Source organism: Mobula birostris, chromosome 5, assembly GCF_030028105.1.
Source record: "Mobula birostris isolate sMobBir1 chromosome 5, sMobBir1.hap1, whole genome shotgun sequence".
Classification (NCBI taxonomy): domain Eukaryota; kingdom Metazoa; phylum Chordata; class Chondrichthyes; order Myliobatiformes; family Myliobatidae; genus Mobula; species Mobula birostris.
The window spans coordinates 187,009,855-187,027,873 of NC_092374.1; the positions used below are offsets into that span (position 1 = coordinate 187,009,855).

Genomic DNA, 18,019 nt, shown 5'->3' on the forward strand with positions numbered 1-18,019 from the left:
TTATCTCTCTTGGATAATCTTCGTAGAAGCGGAGCTCAGATTCCATAAATCTAAAAACTCTCTGTTTTCTTGCCTGTTGTATTATTTGGTCTTTAATTTTAAAGTGATGAAAGCAAACCAGAACAGATCTTGGTTTACTAGAGTCCTTCGATTTCGAGATAAATGCCCTGTGTGCCCTTTCTATAGCAGGCGGCTTTGATAGAATGGTAGGAAATAAAGTGTGGAAAAGCTTACCAAAGTAAGCCGTTAGATCTCCATCTTCAGCTCCTTCCTGCAGCCCAACAATTCTTATATTCCTTCATCGAGACCTAGTGTCCAGGTCTATAATCTTATTTTGATATCTTTCCAAACAAGTTGTAGCTTCAGACAGCTTTTGCTTAGTTATCTTCAATTCCTCTTCGTGTGAAATAACTTGAGTTTCCAGGTCTTTAAGTTTTCCCAGAAATGACTTCATTTCGTTACTATTCTTTTCCACTTGGTCTTTAATTGATCCATTCTGATCCTTAATTGAATTCAGTGTCTGAACGATATCTGCAGCCCATGGTGGCATTTCATCAGATCTTTCCTTTTGTACCTTTCCTTTCCCATTACCTTTATCACCAGGTTCAGGAAAATTCTTCCCACTTCTTGTAGACAGACATATTGATCACCCTCAAGAATCAACAAGTAAAAATTTTAAATTCAAAGCTTAAACTAGGGGGAAAGAAAGAACACTAAGAGCAGCAGAAAAATACTGCTACTCCATTGGCAGACGGGGCGGTCCTCCATTATTTTGTGTTTATCTCTTCTTTCAGTTAGTCCTGACAAAGGGTTTCGGCCAGAAACGTCGACTGTACCTCTTCCTATAGATTCTGCCTGGCCTGCTGCATTCACCAGCAATTTTTGTGTGTGTTGCTTGAACTTGCAGCATCTGCAGATTTCCTCGTGTTTGAGGATTATGTTAAAGTCACTTCATGACGATTCTGTTTATTTGAGGTTTGACAAGACTGGACTGTTGACCAGAAATAATGACAACCTACAAATCAGTCAAGTCAAAGGAATCAAGGACAGAGGAAGCAGAGAGACTAATTGTCTTTGTTCTTGCTGCATGTTTGGGATGGAGGCTGCCATTTTGTGAAGACACTCTATTCTCCATTTTGTGAGCTTGTCGTGCTGAGCTTGATCAATGTTTTAAAGAAGACACAATGATACTTCAGGTAATCTTCTGGACTGGAGATCATTTCCAAATACGAAGTTATTTGTGAGATGTCCTTTGGTTGGATGTAATATGTAAATTTGTGAATGTTGGGTTTAGCGCCTGCCTGAAGTGATTTGATCTCATTGTTGATTGAGAGCAAAGAGCTATAAATTATCGACTGTCATTTGATGGGAAGAGGGCAATAAATTGATGCTGGCTTGGAGCAGAGCCAATAACAAGGTGTTAAAGAACAGACACATGACCTGTGGCCAATGACACTGGAATGCGATAATTGAATTGATAAGGAATTGAAATACAACTGGATGCTTACTGTATGCTGGTAGCAGCAATTTTGAAGAATAACCACCGCAGAGACAAGTGTGAGCAACCCTGTGTGAAACACGTGGTGAGTGAATCAGGACTATGAGGAACGCCTGGCCAGCGTAAACACCTTTGCCAGGTAATACCTTTGCTATTCTTTGACTGTTCAGGAGAGTCAGGAATACTTAGCGGGGGTGCACACATAGAAACATAGAAAACCTACAGCACAGTACAGGCCCTTCAGCCCACAAAGCTGTGCCGAATATGTCCCTACCTTAGAACTACCGAGGCTTTACCCATAGCCCTCTATTTGTCTAAGCTCATGTATCCATCCAGGAGTCTCCTAAAAGACCCTATCGTTTCCACCTCCACCACCATTGCCGGCAGCCCATTCCACGCACTCACCACTCTCTGTGTAAAAAAAACTTAACCCTGACATCTCCTCTGTACCTACTTCCAAGCACCTTCAAAACTATGCCCTCTCCTGCTAGCCATTTTAGCCCTGGGGAAAAAGCCTCTGACTATCCACATGATCAATGCATCTCATTATCTTGTACACCTCTATCAGCTCACCTCTCATCCTCCATCGCTCCAAGGAGAAAAGGCCAAGTTCACTCAACCTATTCTCATAAGGCATGCTCCCCAGTCCAGGCAACATTCTTGTAAATCTCTGCACCCTTTCTATGGTTTCCATGTCCTTCCTGTAGTGAGGTGACCAGAATTGAGCACAGTACTCCAAGTGGGGTTTGACCAGGGTCCTATATAGCAGCAACATTACCTCTTGGCTCTTAAACTCAATCCCACAATTGATGAAGGCCAATGCACCGTATGCCTTCTTAACCACAGAGTCAACCTGCGTAGCAGCTTTGAGTGTCCTATAGACTTGGACCCCAAGATCCCTCTGATCCTCCACACTGCCAAGTGTCTTGCCATTAATGCTATATTCTGCCATCATACTTGACCTACCAAAATGAACCACCTCACTCTTATCTGGGTTGAACTCCATCTGCCACTTCTCAGCCCAGTTTTGCATCCTATCCATGTCCCGCTGTTACCTCTGACAGCACTCCACACTATCCTCAATACCCCCAACCTTTGTGTCATCAGCAAATTTATGACCCAATCCCTCCACTTCCTCATCCAGGTCATTTATGAAAATCACGAAGAGTAAGGGTCCCAGAACAGATCCCTGAGGCACTCCACTGGTGACCGACCTCCATGCAGAATATGACCTTGCTACAACCACACTTTGCCTTCTGTGGGCAAGCCAGTTCTGGATCCACAAAGCAATGTCCCCTTGGATCCCATGCCTCCTTACTTTCTCAATAAACCTTGCATGGGGTACCGTATCAAATGTCTTGCTGAAATCCATATACACTGCATCTAAGGCTCTACCTTCCTCAATGAGTTTAGTCACATCCTCAAAAAATTCAATCAGGCTTGTAAGGCATGACCTGCCTTTGACAAAGCCATGCTGACTATTCATAATCATATTATGCCTCTCCAAATGTTCATAAATCCTGCCTCTCAGGATCTTCTCCATCAACTTACCAACCACTGAGGTGAGACTTACTGGTCCTTAATTTCCCGGGCTATCCCTACTCCCTTTCTTGAGTAAGGGAACAACATCCGCAAACCTCCAATCCTTTGGAACCTCTCCCGTCCTCATTGATGATGCAAAGATCATTGCCAGAGGCTCAGCAATCTCCTCCCTCACCTCCCACAGTAGCCTGGGGTACATCCTGTCTAGTCCCGGTGACTTATGCAACTTGATGCTTTCCCAAAGCTCCAGTGCATCCTCTTCCTTAATATCTAAATGCTCAAGCTTTTCAGTCTGCTGCAAGTCATCCGTACAATCGCCAAGATCATCTTGCGAAGTGAATACTGAAGCAAGGTATTCATTAAGAACCTCTGTTATCCCAGTTTTCCACTGTCACACTTGATTGGTCCTATTCTCCCATATCTTATCCTCTTGCTCTTCACATACTTGTAGAATTCCTTGGGAATGTGCGATACTTAATTTGTTCTTCTGGAATGAGACAGGGTAGGTGATAGAAGTTTGTGTAGGTGAGCATTTTGCATCTAGTGATCACAATGCCATTAGATTCAAAGCAAATTTGCAAAAAGATGGGACTGGTTCACGAGTTGTGATTCTAAATTTTAGAAAGGCCAACTTTGAGGGTATCAGAAAGGATCTGGCAAGTATGTACTGGAACAGGCTGTTTTGTGGCAAAAGCATACTTGGTAAGTGGGAGATCTTCAAAAATGAAATTTTGAAAGTGCTAACCATGTATGTGACTGTCAGAATAAAAGGTAAAGTTAACAGGTGTAGGGAACCTTGCTTTTCCAGAGATACTGAGTCCTGGTATGAGAAGAAAGGAGGTTATTGCAGGTGCAAACAAGAGAGAAGCTGCAGATGCTGGAAGTCCAAGCAACACACACAAAATGCTGGAGGAACTCAGCAGGACAGGTAGCATTTATGGAAAAAAAGTACAGTCGACGTTTCATGCCGAGACCCTTCGGCAGGACTGGAGAAAAAAGATGAGGAGTAGATTTAAAAGGTCGGGGGAAGAGGAGATAGAAACACAAGGTGATAGGGAAACTGGGAGGAGGAGGGATGAAGTAAAGAGCTGGGAAATTGAGTGGTGAAAGAGATACAGGGCTGGAGAAGGGGGAGTCCGATAGGAGAGAACAGAAGGCCAGGGAAGAAAGAAAAGGGAAATGGAGAACCAGAGGGAGGCGATGGGCAGGCAAGGAGATAAGGTGAGAGAGGGAAAAGGGGATGGGGAATGGTAAAGGAGAGTGGAGGACATTACTGTAAGTTTGAGAAATCGATGTTCATGACATCAGGTTGGAGGCTAACCAGACGGAATATAAGGTGTTGTTCCTCCAACCTGAGTGTGGCCTCAGCACGACTAGAGGAGGCCATGGATTGGCATATCGGAATGGGAATGGGAAGTGGAATTAAATGGACTGGAGGAGGCCATGGATTGACATATCGGAATGGGAATGGGAAGTGGAATTAAATGGAATGGAGGAGTCCATGGATTGACATATCAGAATGGGAATGGGAAGTGGAATTAAATGGACTGGAGGAGGAGGCCATGGATTGGCATATCGGAATGGGAATGGGAAGTGGAATTAAATGGACTAGAGGTGGCCATGGATTGACATATCGGAATGGGAATGGGAAGTGGAATTAAATAGACTGGAGGAGGCCATGGATTGACATATCGGAATGGGAATGGGAAGTGGAATTAAATGGAATGGAGGAGTCCATGGATTGACATATCGGAATGGGAATGGGAAGTGGAATTAAATGGACTGGAGGAGGCCATGGATTGGCATATCGGAATTGGAATGGGAAGTGGAATTAAATGGGTGGCCACTGGGAGATCCCATTTCTTCTGGCAGATGGAGCGTAGATGCCCAGTGAAATGGGCTCCCAATCTACGTCAGGTCTCCCCGATATAAAGGAGGCCACACCGGGAGCACCGGATACAGCATATGACCCCAACAGACTCACAGGCGAAGTGTCGCCTCACCTGAAAAGACTGTATGGGGCCCTGAATAGTAGTGAGGGAGGAGGGGTAGGGGCAGGTGAAGCATTTGTTCCACTTGCAAGGATAAGTGCCAAGCGGGAGATGAATGGACAAGGGTGTTGCATAGGGACCGATCCCTGCGGAAAGCAGAAAATGACAGGGTGGGGTGGAGGGAAAGATGTGCTTGGTGGTGGGATCCCGTTGGAGATGGCGGAAGTTCCAGAGAGTTATGTGCTGGACATGGAGGCTGGCAAGGTGGTAGGTGAGGACAAGAGGGACCCTATCCCTGGTAGGGTGGCGTGAGGAAGGGGTAAGATAGGCTGAAAAATGGCCGATGGAATTTGATGCAGACAAGTGTGAGGTATCGCACTTCAGTTGGACCATCCAGGCTAGGTCTTACACAGTGAACGGTCGGGCACTGAGGAGTGTGGTAGAACAAAGGGATCTGGGAATACAGGTCCATAATTCTTTGAAAGTGGAGTCACAGGTAGTTAGGATGATAAAGAAGTTTTTGGCATTTTGCCCTTCATAAATCAAAGTGCTGCGTACTGGAGATGGGATGCTATATTGAAGTTGTATAAGACATTGGTGAGGACTAATTTGGAGTATTGCGTGCAGTTTTGGTCACCTGCCTACAGGAAAGATGTAAACAAGGTTGAAAGAGTGCAGAGGAAATTTACACTCTGAGAGACCTGAGTGACATGGAAAGATTGAACAGGTTAGGATTATATTCCCTGGAATATAGAATATTGAATGGAGCTTTGACAGAGGCACACGCAATTATCAGGGATATAGACAGAGCTAGCAGGCCTCTTCCACTGATGTTGGGTGGGACTACAATCAAGAGTTCACAGGTTAAGAGTGAAAGGTGAAGCTTAAGGGGAACATGAAAGTCGTGAGCACAACTGCCAGCACAAGTGGAGCATGCAAGCTTGATTTCAACGTTGAAGAGAAGTTTGGATTGGTACATGGACGGTAGGGGTATGGAGGGCTAGGGTCCTGGTGCAGGTCAATGGGAGTTTAAATGGTTTGGCATGGACTAGATGGGCCAACAGGCCTGATTCTGTGTTGTATTTTTCTATGACCCTCCCTCCTCAGGGGCAACAACCTGTCTCTGAATGTGAACAAAACAAAAGAGATGGTTGTTGACTTCAGGAGAGCACGGAGCGACCACTCTCCGCTGAATATTGACGTCACCTCCGTAGAGGTCGTTAAGAGCACCAAATTTCTTGGTGTTCACCTGGCGGAGAATCTTATCTGATCCCTCAACACCAGCTCCATAGACAAGGAAGCCCAGCAGCGTCTCTACTTTCTGCAAAGGCTAAGAAAAGTCCATCTCCCACCCCCCATCCTCACCACATTCTAAAGAGGTTGTATTGAGAGTATCCTGAGCAGCTGCATTACTGCCTGGTTCGGAAATTGCATGGTCTCGGATCGCAAGACCCTGCAGCGGATCGTGAGGCAGCTGAAGGGATCATCGGGGTCTTTCTTCCCGCCATTACAGGCATTTACACCACACGCTGTAACTGCAAAGCTAACAGCATTATGAAGGACCCCATGCACCCCTCATACAAACTCTTCTCCCTCCTGCCATCTGGCAAAAGCATTCAGGTTCTCACAACCAGACTGTGTAACAGTTTCCTTCCCCCAAGCCATAAGATTCCTCAATTCCTGAATCTAGTCTGACATCAACACACACACACACACACACACACACTCACTCTCTCAACTGAAAACCACTCCACCCCCTTTGCAATCTTTGCTCATTTCTTTCTCAATTCCAGCTATAACATTGTTTACATTTACATCATTTACTATTAGATTGTAAATTATTCTCTACTGTGCCTATTGTCTTGTTTATTAATTATTGTACTGTCTTGCACTGTTTTGTGCACTTTATGTAGTCCTGTGTCGGTCTGAAGTCTAATGTAGTTTTGTGTTGTTTCACGTATTCTAGTGTAGTTTTGTGTTGTTTCAGGTAGCACCATGGTCCTGGAGGAACGTTGTTTCGGTTTACTATGTACTGTACCAGCAGTTATGGTTGAAATGAGAATAAAAGCGACTTGACTTGACTTCTCCCAAAACCCCCTCTGCAGTCAGATCAGAGTTGACTCCAGAACAACTCCAGACATTCTGTGTCACCACTTCAAATCTCAACCTGTCAATCATGTAGGAGAATTGCATTCCGGATGCCACAGGAATCCAGAGACTCTGTGGGGATGGGCGTGGAGTGTGTGGGGAGGAGTTCATTTTGTCAACGTGAGTCACTTGGTATTTCTGCTGAAATGCAAGTTAGACAGTAACAGGTACCTGGAGATCCTTTCCTTATCCAGCACATGAATATAATAGCATATGCTGTAGAAAACACCAGTCCCACCATCGATGTAACGGCAGCTCCTACATCCTCTCGTCCGAGGCCTGCAATTAAAAACATTGAATAACTGTATCTGTAACCAGATCAAGGTCATAAGAGGAGAGAATGCTGCCTCTTGAACAGAAGGCTGATGCCCACATGAACTGAAAAACTCAGCTAATTTCCTGTGAAGAGGGACAGCAGTGAACTTCTCCAAGTTCACAGCACCTTTCATCACACTCTGTTCAAGAGCAGATCTCTGCCAATGATCTCGTGCAGTCAGTGTTGGAGGGAATGTGGAACGTGGTTTATACTGAGCAAGGCTGAACAAAAAGCAGTGTGACAGAAACCGACAAGCTGATGAGTGATGCTGATTTCATATTTCCCCACGATACAGAGGGACGTCACTGACACTTTGTCAGTTCTCAGAGCAAATCTCATCAACCCCATTCCCAACCACCCCCCCTATTTCCCTGCAACCTATTTCTTGTCCGTGCTTCACCTGCTACTTGCTGAGGATTCCCAGTAGATTCAGTTTTTAATTCCAGGAGCAGGTGATTTAGTCCCTCAAACTGTTCATGGCTGACAAATGACCTAGCTCCACATGGCCAGTGTTACAGAGGCTTTGTGGGGACGGGGATTGAGACCAGAACCCCTGGGATCCAGATACAGATCTGGGAAATCTACACCACACTCACTCAAATAGCAAAACTAAAACAGAGAGAATCAGCAAAGCCACAGGAAGGAATGGAGGGAGGAGGAAAGAAAATCAGCACCGGCAGAATAAATGGTTGTTGTCGGGGTGTTCGGGAGCCCTGAGGGATGAAGGTCAGTAATTAATAGCTGGAGATGTCCCAGTTCAGAGCTGCGATAGTGAAACCAATTGTTACAGGGGTGGCCAAAAACACATGATGCAGTTACCATGCAGTTCCTCTAGAGGGGAGTGTTGCACAGGGAATGACATCACGTGTCCCTGACATGGAAATAATGGGGCATGAGGGTGACCAGCACCCACAGTGCCCAGTTACATTTGTACAGCGGGTGTTACTCCTTTTTCACCCCAGGAAAAGGGATTCCCAGTTGGAAAACACTGGAACAAACTAATTTTCTGCAATTAAATTTCCTGCCCCAAGTATCCCAGTCCCAGATGCTCTCAAGCAGCAGCAGGACTCTCTATCTCCCCGTGATCTTTAATTCAGACCATAAGACCATAAGATATAGGAGCAGAATTAGGCATTTGGCCCATCCAGTCTGCTCTGCCATTTCATCACGGCTGACCCAATTTTCCTCTCAGCCCCAATCTCTGCCTTCTCCCTGTATCCTTTCATGCCCTGACCAATCAAGAATCTATCAACCTTTTCCTTAAATATGCCATACATAAAGATTTGGCCTCTACAGCTGCATGTGGCAAAGAATTCCACAGATTCTGTCTGAAGAAATTCCTCCTCATCTCCGTTCTAAAAGGACTCCACTCTATTCTGAAGCTGTATCCTCTGGTCTTCAACTCTCCCACCGTAGGAAAGATCCTCTCCCTATCCACTACATCAAGGCCTTTCACCATTCGAAAGGTTTCAATGAGGTCACCCCTCATCCTTCTGAATTCCAGTGAACACAGGCCTGGAGCCATCAAACGTTCTTCATATGACAAGCTATTCAATCTTGGAATCACTTTCGTGAATCTTCTTTGAATCCTCTCCAGTTTCAGCACATCCTTTCTAGGGTGCCCAAACCTGCTCACAATACTCATCAGTGCTTCATAAAGTTTCAACATTACCTCCTTGTTTTTCTATTCTAGTCCACCTGAAATAAGTGCTAATATTGTAGTTGCCTTCCTCATCACAGACTCCACCTGCAAATTAACCTTCAGGGAATCCTGCACAAGGACTCTCAAATCCCATTACACCTCATTGTTTTGTACTTTCTGTCCATTTTTTGATTCTCTGGATTCTATTTTATCTTCTTATATATGGAAAAATAAGTGTTCTAGACTAAACAAAATTCATCTTCAGAAAGCTAAAAAGAATGGAGGGCTAGCTTTATCGAATTTTACGGTTTTATTATAGGGCAGTTAATATATGTAATACTACATTTTGGTTATATTACATTAATCATGAGGATTATCCGATGTGGGTTTCTTTAGAAGCTAACTCTGTTGATAAATTTTCGATTAGTTATATTCTTGGATCATCACTTCCTTTGTCTTTGAGTAAGTTAACTGACAATTTGGTAGTTAAACATACTTTGAGGATATGGGTACAATTCCGAAAATACTTTGGCTCATTGAGATTTTCTCTTTAAGTCCTCTTTTTCCTAATTTTTTTTTAAACCTTCCATGATCGATGTGGCCTTTTGTTTGAGCAATTGTCAACTAAATATAGCTTACCTAAAACTCACTTTTTTCGATACCTACAAATTAGAGATTTTTTACGGTCTCAAATCTGTACATTTCCTAAAAGTCCTGATAAGAACCTATTAGATGTAACTTTTAATTTGAAATCTTTTTATAATGGATCTATATCTAATATTTACAGATATAGATCCATTGGTTGCTGGGAATGAGAAGTGTCCCTTTAGATAAAACTAAAACTCTTTGGGAACAAGACTTACAGACTTCAATTTTGGAGGAAACATGGAAGGAATTTTCAAATTGATTAACACTTCATTGTTACATGCCCGCCACTCTCTTCTATAATTTAAAGTGGTCCATAGGGCCCATATGACCAAAGATAAGTTGTCTCGCTTTTATTTCGATATATCTCCTTATTGTGATAAATGTAATAATGGAGAAGCTTTGCTCATTCATATGTTTTGGACATGCCCTAGTCTTGAAAAATATTGGAAGGAAGTATTTCAAACCTTCTCAGTACTTTTCAAAGTAAACTTTAAGCCTAATCCTTTGACTGCTCTATTTGATATTGTTGTAGGGAAGGATATTATTTTGGAGTCAGCTGATTTGCACCTTCCAGCTTTTATCTCTCTTATGGCTAGGACAGCGCTTTTGCTTAAATGGAAAGAAGTAGTCTCGCCTACTCACGCTCAATGGCTACGTGATGTAATGTCATGTTTAAATTTAGAGAAGATTCGGTGTTCAACTTCTGAACCAAAACAAGACTTTCAAACAATGTGGGAACCCTTTTTTGAATTATTTTCAAAACCTTTGATTTGCTGTTGAAGCACAGCTGATGGCTAATAATATACTTTTTTCTCTTCCTTCTTCTTCTTCACTAATCAGCTTCGGTTTTGGTAGTGGGCTAGATATCTTTTCTATACTAATTACTATATTTCAATTTTGTGATTAATTAATCTGTATGAATATGTGGAGGCACACATAATAGTGAAATTTAAGAGACTACTAGACAGGTATATGGACGAATTTGATGTGGGGGGTTATATGGGAGGCAGGGGTTGAGGGTCGGCACAACAATGTGGGCTGAAGGGCCTGTACTGTGTTGTACTTTTCTATGTTCTATGTTCTAATATAGGGTAAGGAGTTTTTATGTATGATTCAGTATAACGTATTTGATATATATTTTTTTCTTGAACTTTCTTGAAACACAGATCTTTATCTGTGGTCTTGCCAACATCTGTCTCCACAACCTCTCCACCAACTGTCCTGACACTCTGGTTCCCATCTCCCTGCAACTCTCATTTAAATCCCACCATGAAGCATTAACAAATCTTCCCTCTCCAGTTCAGGTACAAACCGTCCCTTCTGTATTTGTCTCACCAAAGTGATATATCTGTTGTTGAAGGGGATGGCCACAGGGGTACTTTACACTGGGTCCTTAACCTCTTTCCCCTTCCTGACTGTCATCCAGTTTCCTGTGTCCTGCATCTTGGGTGTAACTACCACTTGATATGTCTTATCTATCAGCCCTTCAGCATCATCAATGATCTGGAATTCATCCAGTTTCAGCTCCAGTTCCTTAACACTGTTTGTTAGAAGCTGCAGCTGGATGCACTTCTCCCTGTTGTAGTCACCAGAGACACTGGAGGTCTCCCTGCTTTCCCACAGCATGTAAGAGGAGCATTTCACCATCCTGCCTGGTATCTCTACAGTCCTAACTGGGCAGATATAAAGAAGAGAAGGGAAAAAAATTCAAGGTTGATTTCATTGTCTTCCCTGAGTGAAGCCTCCCTTTGAAGAGCAAAAATCTCGAAGAGCAAAAGCCTCGAAGATCACCACTCTGAATAAGTCCACTGAGACGATGAACACTGTACTTGCCCCTGCCTTTCTTTAACTTGCTCTTACTAATCAATCCTAAATGCCGATTGGTGGCTGGTCACCAAACCATGACCCACTGCTGCCTTTTATCCTCAAGAAGTGAACTAGGTTGATGTCCCCTCTTCTCCAAACTTCTGATGTCTGGATTGGCTGCTGGTCAAAGCTCTTTTTCTTGTAAAATTTGACTTCTTGTAAAATTTAACTACTTCACCCTTTAACTGTCTCAGATCCATTCAGCACAGCCCTAGTTTCTGCAGATTCTGCTCAATAAGCATAAACCAGAATCCTTAAACACCAATTTCTCCTTCCTGTGATTTGGGACACAAAATTCCTCTGTGTCTCCAAGACCTGTTCAGGACTTGTCAGAATCCTGATGCCAACGTGAATTTGTCTTGCTGTAGAGTGGCATGTATCCCTGGTTTTGCTCATTCCCATCTATTAATCCCTGTTGGCCACAGAGCTGCTACCACTTCTCCTTGCTCCATTGGGAAATGTCGTCATGCAATCTGTTACTCCTCCGTCAATCTGAGACAAGTTGTAATCCAAACACAAATCCTTGCAGGACACCATTAGTCATATTATCCCAACATGAGCCACGTAATCTACTGCAAATTATCCCCAGACTGCCTTGTCCCATTGAGGCAACTGTCTGCTCAGGTCAACATTTTGTCTTCAGTTCCACGAGCATCAGTGAAATGCCATTAAAGTCTAAACCTCCAGCAGATCTCCCTGTGGGAAAGGACTTCAGCTGTGGGACTGAGGACTTCAGGTGCGGGTGGTCCTGGTAAAGCAGTTCACAACATCCTGACTGAGATACTCTCTCCATTCCAACCAAACTCCAGAGAACCGAGTTCATCATTTATATGAAAATAGAGAATAATATTTCAGCACATACCTTTAAACGCCATCCAGAAAATTGTAGCAATGACGATGATAATGAGAAAACCAACATTACTGACAGACATCCATCTTTGAAATTTATCTTCATCTTTGGATAAATGAAAATTAATCAGTTTGAAAGCCATAGTAACTGATCTACACAAATTATTTCACATAAGCATCAATTTACAATGTGTTCTTGGTAATGAAGATGGTCCCCGAGTCAGTCAGGCTTCTTAAAGACAGGGAAACCCAACCAGTTCAGAAATGGAGCAGAAATCAGAACACCGGACTGAAGAAAGTCCAGGGATCTCTCTCACACTGGCAGCAAGCAGAGAATCCAGGAAACAACAGATATACACAAACAAACACATATTTGATAACTTCCGTAATCCCTTATCAAGTGTCTGCACATGCAGAATTGGCAGATACACTGCAGTCTCCCTGTGTACATATCCAGCAGATGAGGTAACAATCCACTACAAATCAGCTTTGTATTATTCTAGAGGTGGTGAAGGTTTCAGTTGATGTGGTCCTGCCTGTGGTGACAATACCCAGCCCCAGCTACAGCACTGAGGTTCCACTGTGAAGCCTGTTCTGTTGTTGAGGACTGAACCATCACCACACCCAGATGCTCAAGGCTTCAAACAGTGTTCTGGCCCAAGAAAAAACTGAACTCAATGTGAGTGCAGACTAAACTGTCCAAATGCTGGGACATTTAACATGGATAAGGGTAGTGGTTGTCCAGGAAGTCCATTGGGAACCAGTGATACATGTCTGAGGCATTGTCCACCATAAGATCCAAGGGACACTTTTTCTTCACCCAGATTTTTTAATTCATTTAGACTGATGGGTTCAGTAATTATTGTTTAGAAGGCTACAAGACCACAAGGCATAGCAGCAGAATTAGGCTATTTGGCCCATTGAATCTGCTCTGCCAATCGATCATGGCTAATTCTTTTAGTCATAGTCATAGTCATACTTTATTGATCCCGGGGGAAATTGGTTTTCGTTACAGTTGCACCATAAATAATTAAATAGTAATAAAACCATAAATAATTAAATAGTAATATGTAAATTATGCCAGTAAATTATGAAATAAGTCCAGGACCAGCCTACTGGCTCAGGGTGTCTGACCCTCCAAGGGAGGAGTTGTAAAGTTTGATGGTCACAGGCAGGAATGACTTCCTATGACGCTTTGTGTTGCATCTCGGTGGAATGAGTCTCTGGCTGAATACACTCCTGTGCCCACCCAGTACATTATGTAGTGGGTGGGAGACATTGACCAAGATGGCATGCAACTTGGACAGCATCCTCTTTTCAGACTCCACCGTCAGAGAGTCCAGTTCCATCCCCACAACATCACTGGCCTTACGAATGAGTTTATTGATTCTGTTGGTGTCTGCTACCCTCAGCCTGCTGCCCCAGCACACAACAGCAAACATGATCGCACCAGCCACCACAGACTCGTAGAACATCCTCAGCATCGTCCGACAGATGTCAAAGGACCTCAGTCTCCTCAGGAAATAGAGACGGCTCTGATCCTTCTTGTAGACAGCCTCAGTGTTCTTTGACCAGTCCAGTTTATTGTCAATTTGTATCCCCAGGTATTTGTAATCCTCCACCATGTCCACACTGACCCCTTGGATGGAAACAGGGGTCACCGGTGCCTTAGCTCTCCTCAGGTCTACCACCAGCTCCTTAGTCTTTTTCACAATTAAGCTGCAGATTATTCTGCTCACACCCTGTGACAAAGTTTCCTATCGTAGCCCTGTACTCAGCCTCATCTCCCTTGCTGATGCATCCAACTATGGAAGAGTCATCAGAAAACTTCTGAAGATGACAAGACTCTGTGCAGTAGTTGAAGTCCGAGGTGTAAATGATGAAGAGAAAGGGAGACAAGACAGTCCCCTGTGGAGCCCCAGTGCTGCTAATCACCTTGTCGGACACACAGTATTTTTTAAACCTCCTCAGTCCCACTCCCTGGCCTTCTCCCCGTAACCTTTAATGCTGTGGCCAATCAACAACTTATCAATTTCTGCTTCAAATACAACCAACGACCTGGCCTCCACAGCTGCTTGTGTTAACAAATTGCACAAATTTACCATCTTCTGGCCAAAGAAATTTCTCCGGATCTCTGTTTCAAATGGATGCCCCTCTATCCTGGGGTGCCCTCTTGTTCTAGACTTCCCCACCATGGGAAACATCCTTTCCACATCTACTCTGTCTATGTTGCAAAGAACAGGTGAGCCCAAATGCAGGACACTGGCACGGAGATAGAGTTAGGATACAGACGAGGGCGTGAGCGTGGCGGGAGCTGAACGGCAAACAGGAGGGTGAGCGGAAAAGCAGGAGGCAGGCAAAACATCTCTTGACACTGGGTGTTGCTGGAGCTGAACGGTAAACAGGAGACAGGCAGCAGGCAATACCTATCTTAGCGCAGAAAGACAGAGTTACACAGGTAAACCTCGGTACTGAAGTAAAACTTAGAATACAAAATCCTAAGTGGCCAGGAACGTAAATTACCACACTGACTGATACAATGATCTGGCGATGAGTGGATGCAAAGCCAGGGTATTTATGCTGAGGGTCGAGATGAGAATCAGGTGTGCCACAATCAAAGGGAATTAGGAGAATATGAGGAATTAACGGTCGGGACCGTGACAGTCAAGGCCTTTCAAAATTCAAAGTTCAGCGAGTACAGACCCAGAGCCATCAAACGTTCCTCATATGATAACCCTTTCATTCCCAGAATCAACCTTGTGAACCTCCTCTGAACCTTCTCAAATGCCAGCACATCTTTTCCAAGATCAGGAGCCCAAAACTGTTTACAATATTCAAGGTGAGGCCTCACCAGTGCCTTATAAAACCTCAGCCATCACATCCCTGCTCTTATATTCTAGTCCTCCTGAAATGAATGTTAACATTGCATTTGCCTTCCTCACCACTGACTCAACCTGCAAGATAAACTTTAGAGTGTTCTGCACAGGGATTCCTAAGGGCCTTTGCATCTCAGACTTTTGGATTTTCTCCGCTTCGAAAGTAGTCTGCACATTTATTTCTACTACCAAGGTGTATGACAATGCATTTTCCAACATTGCATTTCATTTGCCGCTCTCTTGTCCATCTCCTCATCTGTCTAAGTCCTTCTGCACCCTTCCTTTTTCCTCAACACTACCAGCTCCTCCACCAATCTTTGTATCGTCTGCAAACTTGGCAGCAAAGCCATCTATTCCAGGCTTTCTCAACCGGGGCTCCGTGAGAGTTTGTGATTGAAAAAATAAACTTTGTTTATTTGAACTCCATGCAACGTGTGACGCTAGCACTCACAGTGGTGGGCAGTGACCGAGCAGACACGTTAGCAATCTCATTCCAGGTCTCTCAGCCCAGTATGGCAGTGCAGAGTAGGGCCGTGTTTATTTGGCCATTGACAGTTGTTGAGAACTGTATTGCATGGAGGGGAGGACGGAAGACTGATAAATGCTGAGTCCTGTACTGTATGGAGGGGAGGACGGTAGGTTGATGAGGAGCATGAAGTTTGTTTTCAGAACATTGAATGGGCTCACCTGTTTTTATATTTTACTAACCGCTGTGTTTTACAGACTTGTCTGATGTTCCAGTGTGGTGATTTTTGAATTACAATCTGAGTCATTTCACTGCACTAGTGCAACAACGGACAATAAAAGTCTGTCTCTACAATGAAAGCTATTTATCAATGGGTTTTACATGGACTGGTGATCCACGTTGTCCTGTTCCATTGAGCCCAGTCTGTGACAAACAACTTACTGTTTCCTTCCTGCGTCTCCTCTTCTCTTCAGCAGTTGATCTTCTAGATTCCTGAAGACTCTTGGCTACACCGTGGATCAGCGTTCCCCAGCGGTCTCTGGCACAAGCCAGCTGCCGCCACTCATTGACCTCGATATTTGGCTGAGAGAGCTGCTGCTTAAGTTGGTCTTTGTACCTCTTGTGCAGGACACTGTGATCTCTCTTTCCCTGAGGGAGTTCTCTGTAGAGTACAGCTTTCGGTAACCTGGAGTTGTCCATGTGAGACGTGTGGCCTGGCCAGCAGAGCTGCCTGAGCAGCAAAGTGGCTTCAATGCTTGGAAGTTGAGCCTTCACCAGGACCCCATTGTTGGAGACACGATCCGGTCAGCTGATACCCACGATGGAGCAAAGGCAGCACTGATGGAAGTACCTGAGCAACTGGATTTGCCTGCGGTACAAGACCCAGGCTTCGGAGCCGTATAGCAGTGTTGTGATGACGGCAGCCCTGTACACCTGGATTTTTGTGGACAGACACAGCTGGTGTTCTTCCACATGTTTCTCGAGGCAACTGAAGACACTGCTACCTCTGGCAAGTCGATTGTCAACGTCCCTCACTACCGTAGCGTCACTGGATATGACACTGCCCAGGTAGGTGAACTGCTCAAACGTGGTGAGAGGGGGGTCGTCAGTGGTGATCTGAGATGGGTTGTAAACCCTACGAGGGGACTTCTGATGGAGGATCATTGTTTTCTTCAGACTGACCATTAACCCCAAAGCCCTTGCAGCCTTGGTGAACTGGGTGACTGCAGCCTGTAGCATGTCCTCTGTGTGAGTGAGACGAGCACCGTTGTCCATAAATAGTAGCTCGAGAATGGGCTCTAGCATGGATTTTGTTCGGGCGAGAAGGTGACCACCCTCAAACAGTTCGATAAGTCAACGTGTTCATGACATGTGACTTGATGCTGAACAGGTTTTGTGTGACAGCTTCTCTATCTAGGGTGATGAGTCAACAAATTTGATCAATAAATGTCATGTTGTAGCACTTGTAAAATTTGCAAATGTTGTTGAAATTCAAGAAAACTTTTTCTGTTGCAAAGAGCTGCCCAAAACAAGCAAAGGCTAAGGTATATTTAATGTTTTGTCTTCGTATCTGGAAACGAAAGGTCTGTCTTGGAGGAACCGTGTTGGCGTCTGTACTGATGGTGCCCTCGATGGCTCCAGGAGGGGTTTCATTTCTCTTGTAACAAAGACAATCCTGATGGTGTCACAGCACACTGCTTTCTTCACAGGGAGGTGCTGACGTCAACAACTCTTGGAGATGAAATGAAAAAGTTCTGGATGATGGTTCAAAAATGGTTGACTTTATTAAACAAAGACCAGTTCACTTGAGAATGTTTAAAAAAGTGTGAAAACCCCCTGGAATAACTGCAGAATAAAATTGAATAGTATATTTCTTCCCTTTCAACACAAGCGTATGACTAGGTGAGGGACCCTTTCGCTGAATTTTCTGCTTAGCCTGAGAACTTGACTTTTTTTTTAGATTAGATTATAAGGACACTCAGTCCTCGTATATTGACATTTATAAATGCATGCATTAAAAAATGATACAATGTTCCTCCAGAATGATATCACAGAAACACAGGACAGACCAAGACTGAAACTGACAAAACCACATAATTATAACATATAGTTACCAACAGTGCAAAGCAATACCATAATGTGATAAAGAGCAGACCATGGGCACAGTAAAAAAAAGT

General features: G+C 44.0%; 1 protein-coding gene across 2 annotated transcripts in view; it reads right to left on the reverse strand.

The window, feature by feature from the left end:
• Positions 1-18,019, reverse strand: part of LOC140198137 (uncharacterized) — a 204,226-nt gene that overhangs the window by 40,197 nt on the left and 146,010 nt on the right. For both annotated transcript variants that reach the window (XM_072259095.1, XM_072259096.1), the window contains exons 14-15: positions 12,514-12,606; positions 7,351-7,458 (exon numbers count right to left, since the gene is read on the reverse strand). In XM_072259095.1, the coding sequence (XP_072115196.1) occupies positions 7,351-7,458; positions 12,514-12,606 (201 nt within the window). The remainder of the gene's footprint in view (positions 1-7,350; positions 7,459-12,513; positions 12,607-18,019) is intronic.